Consider the following 14,127-nt stretch of genomic DNA (forward strand, 5'->3'; position numbering starts at 1 on the left):
GGTTTTGCAGCGGCTCCCGGCTGATGAGCCGCGCTGGAACCGCCTGCTCGGAACCTCCCGGGGCTGCCAGCAGTCGGGAAAGGCCCCGGGTTCCAACGGGTTTGCTCCTGCTGCTTCTCTTTGTCTTTAAAAGAACATCTTGCCTCCCTGTGACTTGCATCAAACGTAAGGCAAAGTGTCTGCGAAGGGATGGAAGCAGGCTGTAGCGCGATGTGATTTTTGCGTGATCAGCCGCTCGTCCTTCCGGCGGGATCAGTAGGCTGGGTGACAGGGACACCTGCTGGCAGGGGGACTCCGAGAGCATCCCTGCGAATCCCGCTGGGAAGGACTCTCCTTCTGGGAGTGCTTAATGCCTTCATGCCAACTTCCAAACACCCGCGACTCTCCTTAAATTATCTTTGTAAGCGGCTTGGTATCTTGGATTGATTTCTGATTGGGTAGCAGAACTTTTTACTATAAAGAAAGACAACTCTTTAACTGTAAATTTTAAGCTTCATTCAAAAGTTAAATGGGATGTTTGATCTGGGGCTGATATTGCCTTAGATCATGCCAAAACTTAAAAACTATGTTCTGAGGAAGTGTGGGTTTGTAGAAGAATCTCTCGGATCAATGATAAATTAATGTTAATGCTCGGCATTCGTACAAAATATATACATTAGGGAATATTTTGGTTAAAAATATAAATCAGATGTGTAAAATGCATATTTTATGATTGGCTTTTCTCAAATGTTACAATTACTATTATATGTGTAATGTTAGAAAGTTATGCTGTATTAATTCTCTTAAGTAGTGTGTTAAATATAGTTTTAAGTTCCAACATGATGTTAAAATAGAAACTCTGCTCTGTGAAGGGTTTTTTTTTAAGGAATGAGATACTTGCTGCAAGGAATACCTAAATCTTCCAGATAAAAAGAGGAATTTACGGTTTTCTTATCAGAAGAAGCGAATTTCTTCAGGCCTTGCTCAGACTCGAAGACAAGTGGGGGTTAAAGGAAACAGTTGACATGCAACAGACAGCGTTTCTTGTTTTAAATAGAATGCATGCATAACCATGAAGGACATATAAATATGCAACAGGCTATTGCTTTTAAGATTATTCCTTTGTTCACAAGGGATGCTTTTCATGACTTAGTGTCTGAGAGGACCCGGAAGTCCGTAATTCTTTGGTTTTTATTATCTTGTAATTGTCCTAACTCTAAATTTTATTACTCTAATTGTATTATTATTTTAATAATAATTTTATTATTATTAAACTTTTACAAATTTTAAAAACCAGGTGATTGGCATTTTTCACACAGATATCTTGTGAACAAACACAAAGAAGCCAAATGGTCTGTCATAATAACGTAGTTAAATTCCTTGTGTCTTCAATATTTAAAAAGGCTTTTGGAGATATTTAGTTTACTTTTGCAAGCACTGTGCAATCAATGCAGTATCTCCAACGTAGCAAACACATCTAATATATATGTGTGCTCATGCTTACCTGTCTGTATGTTTAATTTAAGAAATCACTCCACACTGCTTGACGTGTATGTACTGCTGATGTAACTGGTCACAGGTTGTCTCAAACCTGTGGCAGAGCAAGGCTAGTCCTGGTTCCAGTAGTGTTTATAGCAACTCTCTTAAAGCAGTACCCCTCATCACTCTTGTGATTTGAACAAGAGATGTTATGCAGTAGCTCCTTGCTGACAGAACGGCAATTTATTGTAGACTAAACTTATCCCCTGAGAATGAACTTATCTGACTGTATCAAAAAATCTTTCACCTTCTGTCCACAACATTTGATGTCTCTAGCATCATATACCTTCATCCCACAGAGAATCCAAGTTATTACATACTGCCTAAGGGCAGTTCTGACCTCTTTGACTTCTAAACAGTTTTCTACTTTTTTTACTCCTTTGACAATTCAGCAAGTGAAATGACAAAGATGGATTTTATTCCAGGAGCTTTGACCAAAATTATTTATTGCCTACCTAGTAAACCTGGCCATAAATGTAATTGATTTATAAATCCCACAAAAGCCAAACAGTAGCCAGTGACTGCTTGTAGTGATGCTGTGCAGAAATTATGTGTATGGAGGGATAACTTTTCTTCTAGCCAAAAGGCTGTGCAGGAGTAAAGCAACAATATCTCATGTGCTCTGTGGATCAGGACTATTCTGGACCATTTTTTTTTTCTGGTAGCTCATTCTATATTTTCACTTTCTGTTTTAGTGACTGTTTTCTGTTATCTGTTCTAAAAGGATAGCAGAATGGACTGCAGTGTATCAGGAAGGATGGATTGGACTGAGGGGAGGAAGAAGTAATCTCTTGTCTGAGAAAATTGAAAGAAAATGTCTGTGGTACTTGGAAGCTAACTTGACAACACGAGTAATATAGACAGAGGTATTGAAGTTCTGACCATCGGGGTGAGATGAAAAGCCAGGTGAGGTATTGTTTCATATTAATATTTTTCTCCTGAAACTCTTTTGGCTAAATGTAAATGTGGTTCAGTAACTGTAATTTTTTAACAAGTTTGCCTGTGAAAAATTGTACTGTATAAGGGAAATGGCATTTTACCTGCAAAGTCCAGTTTTGCTCTTGATTTACGGCATTGAGTACTGGTCTTCAAGTTGCCTAGACCTGCTGAAGTTCTTTTTTTCACAGTGATATTGGGCTACTGCAAATATTAAATGTGTTTTCTGACTTTGGTGCAACTTTTCCATGCAGCAACACATTGATAATGAAAACCTGGTTTATCAGCATGGAAGTGGCCATGGGTATTGGGGTTTTTTTTCTGTGTGTTATTGGATGTGTGATGTACAGTGTTACTATTCCTATTAAAATACTGAGTCAGATCACTTTTTTTGTGAAGGTCCACATATTCCACAGAACTGGTTCTGAGCGGGCTATTGCAGAATATAAGTGCAGTAAAACAAAGCCCTCCAGAGAACAGTAAAAGAATTTGCCACAAATTGGACGAAATCTTGCATTTCTAGTAAAAATGCAATGGAATACTATTTTTGCACTGATACCCAATCTGTTGGTTAGCTTGAGAGCAGGCAGCGCTCAGGTTACTGCGAGGGAAGGTTGAGCAGAGCCCCAGGCGGCGGCAGGGACAAGCCCAGGATCGCTGCAGAGCTCTGGCAGCTGCTGAGGGACGAGAGAGCTGCTTCTAGAACTGCACCTTCACGCTGCTGTACAACTTGATTTACTTTTTTTGGATAGTTTTGGATGGTGGTAAACACTTCTGTGCCCTTGGGTAACCAGTTTTATTTAAGGTCCATAAATGAAGATGAGGAGCCTCTCCTCCTTTTACCTCTCTCTGTGGTTGCTGTTCACAGGAGTGATACTCAAAGGTGAGAATACTGCTTGCTAGTTAAATGTTGCACTGAAATTGATTTTATTCTGATAGGATCTTGTGAGCTGAGGTACCCCAGCTGTTTAATCTGATTAGTTTAACTTTGTCTCACTGATGCATAGACAAAATTATCATGCACGACCAGAATTGCAGCGCTCTTAGGAAAGATTGGATTTGATGGGATATTTTTTAGTCGGGAAGGTTTGCTTTGAACTCTTAATTAGTCCAGAAAGTCGGTGTGAATCACCAGAGATGCAGTCCAAAGCACTTGTTCCCTACAAATTGCCACCTGGCACTTGCAAGAGTCTTGCCGGTGTGTGAGAGGCTGGAGCGCTGAAGCGATAATGACTCGAGCAATTGGCCATTTGCAAAAGCAGCGGGTGCTCTGATGAGGCCGATGTCACCCCACAGCCCAAGGGGAGGAAGGCTAAGCCCATCACCAGAGATCACCAGGACAAATTAACCTTTGTTTAGCAGCAAGCTGGGTTTCGAACCAGATAAGGGAGAAGACCGATAAAAAGCCGATCCTGCGAGACCAGATAATACTTTTTATCGTGTATAGTGATATCTGTCCTCTCCATTATCTACTCTTATCCTTTATTTCTTTTTCCTTCTTCTGTATTTTCTTAAGTGTAATCTTTACACTTTTATATAATTTCATTTCTCTAGATAACAACCGATACGACTACGTACCTCTTTCCCATTGCTGGAATTGATGCAACTTTAAAATTTTTTTTGTAACTTTATTCAGGGGTTTGCTCGCCTTTGACCGGGGATAGGGGAATTGAAGTTTGTCTTCACAAGAATGTTCACCGAGAGAGGTCTGATGAGTTTAACATCTACAGACGGGGAGTAGCCAGAAGGGATACAGGAAAGGAACATTTACGGTCATTACTCCTCCGGAGACGCTTGGTCTGGGAAAAGGTTGATAAGAGATCCAATGAATGAAGTCCAGACTCGATCCATTACCAATAGAAGATTGAACATTAAGAATTGTGTAATTTAAAAAGAGTGAACGTGAATTTCTTTGGGGTATTTATGTATAAATAAGTGAAAAGTCTGGTAAGGAACCATGTAGGATGGAATGATTTCCATTGCACAACCCGGGCATGTGTGGATGAAATAATTGCTATTGCATATCCTGCTCAGAATAACATCCTGCTCAGAATAAAGTAATGCCTAATTCTCTAACATGGAAAAGACGTTTATGGAGAGTTTCTGTTTTCCCTGTGGTTTCAGTGACACCATTGCATCAAATAGTTCTACAATAAACCTGCCATTCATAAATATGTGTATTTATGCATAACTCCTAATTCGGTGTTGTTTAACTCTTATCCATCCCAAGGTATCATTTAAGAAGAACATCCATTACTCCAACTTCAGGGGTGGGTTGTAACAGAGTGGTCCTGTTGTCCTTGCCTTTTGCTTGCAGAAATTTGCGTATCTATGTAAAGAGGCTGCCTGGAGAAACTGTGATGTACAAAACACTATGAAACAGCAAAAGTGTAATTTAAAACCTCAAGTTTCAGTAAAATTATCTTTAGTTTTTAAGTTTGGATAGCAAGAAGCATCACCAAATACATGGTTTGGAAAAGATGTTGGTGTACAGATGTATTCACATATTAAGCAATTGCCAGCTTGTGAAGAAAAGCAGCTCAGATATTTTACAGGTGGCATTTTAAAAAGAAAAAGAATAAATTCTGGAAGTAGCAGGAATCTTACCAGTGCTGCTTTTGGGGACATACCAAAAGCCATTACCCTGTAAGTGTAATTTCAGACCTTGCTGATTGGAAGTCATTGGAAAGTCATTGTCAAAATAAAAGTAATTATATTTACTTTCAAAAAATGTAGGAATCGCTATATACAGAGTAATTTTCAGTGGGTGTGAAAAGCTTAAGTTAGCTCTTCACTTGCTCCAGGTGAATGCTGTCTTTATTTGAATAACTTCATCAGGCAGTCTTCTGTATCTGAACTAATGATATTCTACCATATATGAATGATAAATATGGTTATAGCAAATACTGCTTGAAGCAGTAGAAAGAAGGTGTTTTCTGATGCTGCTCAGTGCTTAATCTAATGTACTGAACAAATCCATGTTTTCTAGCTGTAGAATCAGCCAAAGGAAAATATGCTCACATGCTGTTTAACGAACTGTTTGAAGACTACTCCAGTGCTCTGAGACCAGTGGAAGACACAGATAAAGTACTGAATGTCACCCTTCAGATCACATTGTCCCAAATTAAAGACATGGTGAGTAAAAGTAGAGTTCTGTTTTTCTAAAAATGTACAGGGATATACTAGATGTAAGCCTTTTGTTCGGATGTAAGCCTTTTGTTAGGAGTAGGAAAAGCAGCCTTCATTTTGTGGTGATGACTTCAGAAACGTTTCCTCACAGGCAAGGGAGAGGGGGTGGCCAGAGGGATTGGGGATGAGTCCTGTTCTCTAGTTTTTGTACATTCTTCTCTGGTTGCATCATTTAAGGCTTTCATTTTAAGTGTAGAAACTTAGAGCTGCTGAATTTTTAAGACTTCTTATGAAGTTAGGTGTTGGTATCACACCCTCTAGACAACTTTTGTTGAGTTTTAAATACAGCAAATGCTTTTTCTAAGCCACAATTAATTTCTACATAAAATCCCTAAAATTAGCCTCCAGTAATTTTTATAAACATGGTTTTTTAGATACACTTTTAAGGCAAAAGAAAATGTGTCTGGAAGGAGAAGGAAATATAATTTTTGTAACTTCTGAATTATAATTTCAAGGGCTCACCAAGCTCTCAAAGAATTTCTTAGCCTGGATCTGTTAGCTATTTGCTATTCTGAAGCTTGCAAAAGGAAATTAGGAAAAGCTGGGAGCATTAGATACTGAGGTTAAAACTAGGGAAGGTGATGAGAGATGAAGGTTTGCATAAGTGTAAGTCCAAACCAGTGTACAGTGTGTGGGCCTAGATGACTGAGAATTATTTTGTGGCCTGTTTGTATTCTGGCCTGTTTTGAGCACTGCATCAAAGCCATATCACAAATGCTGTCTGTGTCTAAGATGTGATTTTGTCACCTTCAGCTAGAAATATTTCTACATTTTTATGCAGGATGAGAGGAACCAAATTTTGTCAGCTTACTTATGGATTCGACAAAGCTGGTATGATGCATACCTCAGATGGGACAAAGATAAATATGATGGGTTGGATTCTATCAGGATTCCAAGCAATTTGGTTTGGAGACCAGATATTGTCCTATATAACAAGTGAGTGTGGCTGGAGAAAATCAGCTTGCATATTTGAGGGAGGGATGGGGTTAAAGGAGTAACTGGTCTACAGAGTCTGAACTTTCATCTCTACCTTACCTTAGCAAGGGGTATGTTTGTTGTCTTAACATTTGTTGTTGATAATCTAAATATTTTGCAAAAAAGCAAATTTTGCAATAGACAAGATCTGAAAATTATGCTACACAACAAAGATTTTCTGAATTTCTCTGCACTGGAAATTGAATACCCTGTCTGTCTGAGATGCTTTCTGCTGAGGCTCCTAGAGAACTCTGGAAGATTGTCCACAAAAAGATGATACATAAAGGCTGCACTCCTTCTCTGCTCTGCCAGGCCAATAATGACCTGCAGACTGTTTTCAGCTTTTAATGGACTCTTACCCTACTGTGTCCTGTTTGAAGGCAATTTTAAAGGAACTATGGCCAATAAGCACAACATAATTTAGCAGCACTGTTGTTTGGCATTCATGGGCATTCATACCTATAAATAATGGTTAATAGTAAGTTCCTACTAAAATTCAGTGTAAATATGATTTCAGAAGCATGCTTTTAATGGTGTGAAAAGAGGGTCTTCCCCATTGCCCACCTTCTCTGGCCCTCATCCTTAAGTTTGTGTCTGTCAATCCTGATTGCCATTTTTCTGTCTTTTAGGGCTGATGATGACTTTTCAGAACCAGTAAATACTAATGTCGTGCTGAGATATGATGGAAAAATCACTTGGGATGCACCTGCTATCACAAAGAGCTCTTGTGTAGTGGATGTGTCTTATTTTCCTTTTGACAGCCAGCAGTGCAACCTTACCTTTGGGTCCTGGACCTATAATGGTAACCAGGTAGACCTCATCAATTCTCTTGATAGTGGTGACCTCTCTGACTTCATAGAAGATGTGGAATGGGAGATTCATGGTATGCCAGCAGTTAAGAATGTTATCACTTATGGCTGCTGCTCTGAGCCTTATCCAGATGTGACCTTCACGCTGATTTTGAAAAGGAAGTCCTCTTTCTACATATTTAATCTGTTGCTTCCCTGCATTTTGATCTCTTTCCTGGCTCCACTGGGATTCTATCTCCCTGCAGACTCTGGTGAGAAAGTGTCTCTGGGTGTTACAGTTCTTCTTGCTCTGACTGTGTTCCAGCTGATGGTTGCAGAGATCATGCCCCCATCTGAAAATGTACCTTTGATAGGTGAGCTTTACACATTTTGTCTTTAAGCATGACTTATTAATAGCAGGGCTGTATGTCAGGGAATCTTCATGTAATTTGTGATTTCTGGGAAGATAAATTTGCTACATTTTTGAAACATAGTACTTAAAATATGTGTGGAATCTGTATAGGTATGCTGCAGTTTTTAGAAGTTATTTTGTGTTTATTTTAAATTATACATTAACTAGCTGTTTTATATTTATTAAATATAGTTAGATATTTTGAATTATGCTATCACATCTTGAAATAAAGCTAGTAATGGAAAACAATTTTAGAACTAACACATGAAGTACAATCAAAAGCTATAAGCAGAAGATCAGACTGTTTTAAGATATGTTTCTGTCAGATCCAGACAGTTGGATGGCCTGGCTGGCATACTCAGAGTTGACTTAGTATCTGACAATTGCTGCATTGGGTTATAGTTGTTGGGAATTCATCATGCTGAAATTTAATTTATGTCTGGGAGTTCAGGAAAGCTCATGTGCAATGAAAGGATCCTAGCTCAGTCTGTTTTCTTTATTCCCACGCTCTCCCTTGCCATCCATTCCCTTTGAAACTGAGCTCAAGTCACACTTGTGTGTGGCATGTCCTGCCTGTGTCGTTGTTCTCCTGCAGAGGCTGCAGAGCAGGGCTGGGAGCTGCCTCTCTGTATAAGTTGGTTGGATGCTCAGCTGTGTTGCTGGTGTGGGTACATCAATAGCTCAAACAAAGTCTGATCATCACACATAATACCTGAGGAAATGGGATTTCCAAGGTGCCATGTGAAGCCATTGGCATGGGGATTTTGCAGATACTATGAAAAGAGCAAGACTCTTGAGAAACATTTTTGGAATGGATGTGTTTCAAATAACCAAAGGTTTTAGCCTGCAAATATTTACCATGTTAATACAGTAGTCATGTACTCATCTGATAATGACATGCCAGTAATAAGTATGAGATTTTATTTTAATGGCTTTTATATTTTTTTAAATAGTGAATCCTTATCTAAGAGAACTAAGGTGATTAAAGTTTTATTTCAATTGCATCTATGCTTAACACTATGTTGTCACACTGTTACTTCTCATTATTTTTTTTTATTAGAGTAACATCTTTAATATAATTTTATTTTTTGTTCTAGGGAAGTACTACATAGCAACTATGACCATGATCACAGCTTCCACTGCATTGACAATCATTATAATGAATCTCCATCACTGTGGCTCAGAAGCAAAGCCTGTTCCACAGTGGGCCAAGGTGGTTATTTTGGACTATATGTCAAAAATCTTTTTTGTTTATGATGTGGGTGAAAATTGCACAAGTCCTAAAAGAGAGAAGGAAGAAGAATGTAGGTTAGAGGGGGATGATGGGTATCAGGGGAAGCACAAAGAGGTAAGGAGTCCTCTTTCCACTAGGAGTGATGACTGCAATCTCAAGGAGAAGCTCAATGGAAATTGGAATAAAAGCTATGGAGTTCATGGTGATAATGTTAATTGCTGTTCTTGTTACAAAATGCTAATTAAAAATATTGAGTATATTGCTAATTGTGTTAGAGACCATAAAGCTAACCGGGCCAAAGGAATTGAGTGGAAAAAAGTTGCAAAAGTGATGGACAGGTTTTTCATGTGGATTTTCTTTATCATGGTGTTTTTTATGAGTGTGTTGATCATTGGGAAAGCTGCTTAACTGAAAATGAATATGTTCCTTTTGTAAATCTAAATATTCTATGTTAGTTTGTTTAGGAAGAGTTCTGTGATAGGGGTGCTTTTGAGATCTTTGTCTTGCATTCTATAACAATAAACAAATTGATTCTGTAAGCTGTGACAGCGAGTTGAGATATTGGAAAACTGAGGACTTTGCTGGAAACTGTCCTTGCCATTTAGCTTTAGGATAAGCAGTCAGTGTTCCACCTTGGTGGGTGGTGGCCATGACTTCAGGCTGTCTGGGCCAGAGTATTGCAGCAGTGGAGCAGACAGCCTAGCAGGGAGTTGTGTATTCACAGGGCTGCATCTCTGCACCTTGCAATTTGATCAGCCCTTTCTCTCTTCCAGGCAAAAAAAAAAAAAAAAAAAAAAAAAAAAAATATATATATATATTTGTGAAATGGTGATATTTTCTGGAAGCCATCTCTTCATGGCGTTGGATTTTTCTCTTTTGTTTTAGCTTGACTTGATAACTTATGGTTTTTGTTCCAGCTCACTGATCACTGCTCATTTCATAGGCTCTACATGCTGTGCCTTTAGCTTCTAATATGGTTGAGCTTACTGAATATGATCTTCCTCTTTGTAATTTTCTGCTGCAGACTGTTACTGTATTGTCACCATGGCTCAAGTCAGCCAGATTCCCAGGGTTTCTTCCCCACTGAGTCAGACGGTCTCTTTTCAATTCTTTCTCTTGAGCCTAATAATAGGAAGAACTTCTCTTGTCCTTCCTACATGTCTCATTGCCCTGGGCATTTGTTCAAGATGTGCCTTCAATTGCTACTTGAGACTGCTAAAATAGGAGTCTGTGACTTCTGTCTTCTCTCACCGTATTTACCTGCCAGTGCTCACCCTTTGTGTCCCTTGCTCACTCTTACAAGCTCTTTAATACTTACATTTTAACAGTTTACAGGAATGCCAAGGTTGCTCTGTGCATTACTTAGCATAAAACCATAATTTACAGACTTTTTAAAGTAGTGCCATAATCAACACTCCTTGCTCAACACCTTAGTTCTTACATATATGGGAAAATGTTTGTTTTCCAAACCAAAAACCCTGCTTCTCTCTGTTAATTTCTCTTAACCCTCTCAGACTGAGAGAGCTCTGGAGGATGTAAGAAACCAGTACCTCAGGCATGCCCATGGCAAATAAATTGCTTTTGCAAGGCACCCTGAACTTTGAAACCATGATATTCTAGATGCAGTGGGAGAGGCAGAATGGCATTGTAATGGATCCCAGTGAAAAGTTCATGTGATAAAGCTAATTTTCATAATTGTTGCAGTCAATAGGAGCATAACTGTGAATCAGTAACTTAAAAGCAAGGAGCTAAACTGGTAAATTGATGCAGTTGTTATGCCCAAATTTATTAGAAGAAAGAGAATTGTTCTTTTTATTTTGATGATGTAAATGATGCATGGCAGGTTTTCTTTTGTGTGAAATAATTAACACTGTAAACTTATCTGGATTCTCATACATAATGCAAGCCTTAAGTCCAGGGTTTAATGTAAAGCTAAACTGGGTGTCTAGCCAAGAATAAACTCAGTACGTGGAAAAAGTCTCAAGTGTGTTCCCTGTATATTATCAGTTCCCACTCAACCAGGGTAAATTTGAGTAGCTCCTTTAGAAGACAAGCTGTTCATTTTCATTCACTGTGCAAAAAAAACGATGCATCCATTTGCCACATAGTTCAGGGTTTGGCACTTACACTGCCTGCTTGAGGAAACTGGTTTGCTCTTTGTTGTGAAAAAAATTATTGTCTGTAAAGCTGAGGGAGTAAGGTATTTAAAGATGGGGTAAAATAATCAGAATGTGAGTCTTCAGCATGAAAAACTGATGACCAAGGGTTTATTTAAGGCTTATGGGTGGCATATCCCTTACAATATAGGAACAGGGTACATGAAATGTACATAGTGTGTGGCAGAGTCTGTACAGCATGTGATAAGGCTGAAGAGCTCTTTGCAACAGGATTGGTGAATGACAAAAGATTATATGGATTTCAAGACTTAAGGGGAAAATAAAAAAAATTCTATTGGCATACTTCTAAATACAGTCACCAAGTATTTAAAGGATGAGCACTATTGTAGGGATTCATGATAATTCGTGACTACGTGTTCTTCAGTGCTCTTCATCCCACTGGTGGCACCCACTGGAGGTAGCTTCAAGATTTAGACAGCCCTTTAGTCTGATTCAGAATATCTTACTTAGAAACTCAGATTCTGTCCATGTCACTCTGTTCAAAACAAACTGCTGCAGTTGTGGGCTTTCCATGTGTAAGGGAAAGTTTGCAGTCATAGGTGAACTGTGGGCCTCTGTCATGCTGGTGCCTTTCAGTACTCTTCATTCTTGGATGATGATGCCGAAATCATGCTTTTTGATTCCCTAATACTTTTTATGTGAAGATGTGATGGTATAAGAAATACCGTCCTTGCAAGAATATGATTTGAAAAATAGTTATCGTGATTCAAACTTATTAAATATTAAATTTGTTTTTAAATGTTTATCCTTTTCTTTGGATCACCAGACATTCTCAAGTGTTTTTTTCACCCTTTATTTACATTTGGTGATTTTTCTTGATCTTGTAAGAAAGACTTCTCAATTTTTAGTTCATAAGAGCCCTGGATTTGATAAAGATTGTGAGTAGCAGATGATGAACACCAGTAGAAGCTGGTTGCTGAATTTTTGTGATGATAGGACCCTTGAGTCATGTCTCTGGACTTGATCATCGTCCAGGGTAAAAAACATGATGTGGCACTGCATGCTGTGATTCTGGTGACAGGGCTGACCCAAGGCCCATGCTACTGCCATGCAAGGGCTACCTGGTTTAAAGCCAGCTCAGGAGTTTCTGACTAAACTATAGGGACGATGGCTTAGGTCTTAATGTTTGCAGAATCACAAAATCATTTAGGTTGGAAAAGACCTCTGAGATCATCATGTAATGTCCAGTTGTTTCTTGAACACCTCCAGAGATTGTGACTGCACCACTTCCCTGGGCAGTTCATGCCAACCCTTTCCATGAAGAAATTTCATCAAGAAGAAATTTGTTTTAAATCAGTCTTGTGTGTGACTAGGCAGAACTGTGCATGACAGCTATAGAGCTGAGTGAGACTGGACTGTTTAATCTAATTCTGTCTGCCTTGGTCTCTTCCTCTTGTCTTTGTGTGCTTCGTGCTTAGATCCAGTAATCTTTGAGGAAGATGAAATCCAGAAATTATTAATAACTATAATTCTAGTAATGGAAAATTAGCTATTTATGCACTGAGTAACTCTGTTTACCATGAAGGCAGCAGGGTGGCTTTCTATTTACTGAAGAAGACAATGATGCTGTAAAAATAGTGTTTTAGATCTGTGCTGCAGAGGCCTTCGAGGGATGAGCTGACAGATTCTTTTGTTGTACCATCTCTTGGCAGAGAGATCACCTCTCCTTTCTTGTACTGAGTTGAAATGAGGAAAAATAGAAACTGTGTCTTGTGATGCCTTCACTGCTCTTTTCACAAGAAGAATTACAGAGCTGAAGTGTAATGGGATGTTGGGGTGTTGAATTTTCAACGGTGCAGAAAGGTAAAAGATGGTCTTTCCTAACCTAGGAAATCTGTTTGTGTTCATGGAAATTGAACCAAGAAGGCTCAAACTAAACAAAAAAAGGATCATTCTGAACAATAAATGACATTCTGAGAGAGAAGAAGTTTTTCCCTTGCTTCAGGAATTCAGATGTCACATTCTAAACATCTACATCTTTTGTCCACTGGTTAGCAAAGCTTGGTTCTATGACAGTGCCAGGATTATGATACATGTCCCAGAGTTATTTCTCAAGAAATGCAGGAGTGTGGCAAGAATTCCTGATTGTGCACCAGTCCAATTTGAGAAGCTGAAGACCTGAGACAGGAAAATGAGACTATGGGGTGAAAGGCAACTCCTCTCATTCTGTTTACAAAACTCTGAAGAATCCATCTTTTCTTACAAACTTCTGTTATTCATGGAATAAAAGAATATATTGATTCTTGTTTTCTTTCTTAGCATGTTTTCATCAGTGACAATATATAGGACCAAAAGTGACCTCTGTAGTTTGTGTGCAGCCACCTCCTTTGTACTTGCAGGCAGAGTGAGTGACTTAGAGCTCAATTAAAGGAGGGGAGCAAGCTGAGCATCTATTTTCTCACTTTTCTTTGAAGTCTACTAAAAAGGAGAAATTTTTCTTCTTTGTTAGACACAAGTCCAACCCTGTGGAAGGGACACAGAAGGTAGTGAAGGTGTTTGTAACTGTGCAAATTAGGGCTTTGTTGTCTCCAGACACTTTTTAAGAACTCCATTTTACCATTTTACCTTTGCAGTAAGGAATAACAGAGATAGCAAGTACCTAGCTCACTTTTGTTCTTATGTCTGTCTTTCTAAATGCATTTGTAAATTTGATTCCTAGTCTGCAGGCCACAGACCACTGAAGATCTGCAAAGCCACCAGAAATACACTGCACTACAAAGGTGAGCGTCTCAGGTGGTGCCTTCTGGTTACGTTGGGTGCAGGGATGGCTGTTGGTAGTGAACTAAGTCATGCCTAAGTCACATGAGTTGCTTTGCCTGGCCATGACAGTCCTGTGTGTTCTGTCAGGTGTAGTTCTAGAGGGTGGGATGTAAGCTTATGGGGAGCATAGCAGGCTGG

General features: G+C 39.0%; 1 protein-coding gene across 1 annotated transcript; it reads left to right on the top strand.

The window, feature by feature from the left end:
• Nucleotides 1-3,146: 3,146 nt before the first annotated feature.
• On the top strand, nt 3,147-9,753 carry CHRNA9 (cholinergic receptor nicotinic alpha 9 subunit). The gene is made up of 5 exons (XM_021555967.3): nt 3,147-3,337; nt 5,444-5,589; nt 6,425-6,579; nt 7,248-7,780; nt 8,916-9,753. The coding sequence occupies exons 1-5, from the start codon at nt 3,268-3,270 to the stop codon at nt 9,458-9,460; spliced, it is 1,449 nt and encodes a 482-aa protein (XP_021411642.2). The 5' UTR covers nt 3,147-3,267; the 3' UTR covers nt 9,461-9,753.
• The last annotated feature ends 4,374 nt before the right edge of the window (nt 9,754-14,127 follow it).

Source organism: Lonchura striata, chromosome 4 (genome assembly GCF_046129695.1).
Source record: "Lonchura striata isolate bLonStr1 chromosome 4, bLonStr1.mat, whole genome shotgun sequence".
NCBI classification, from domain to species: domain Eukaryota; kingdom Metazoa; phylum Chordata; class Aves; order Passeriformes; family Estrildidae; genus Lonchura; species Lonchura striata.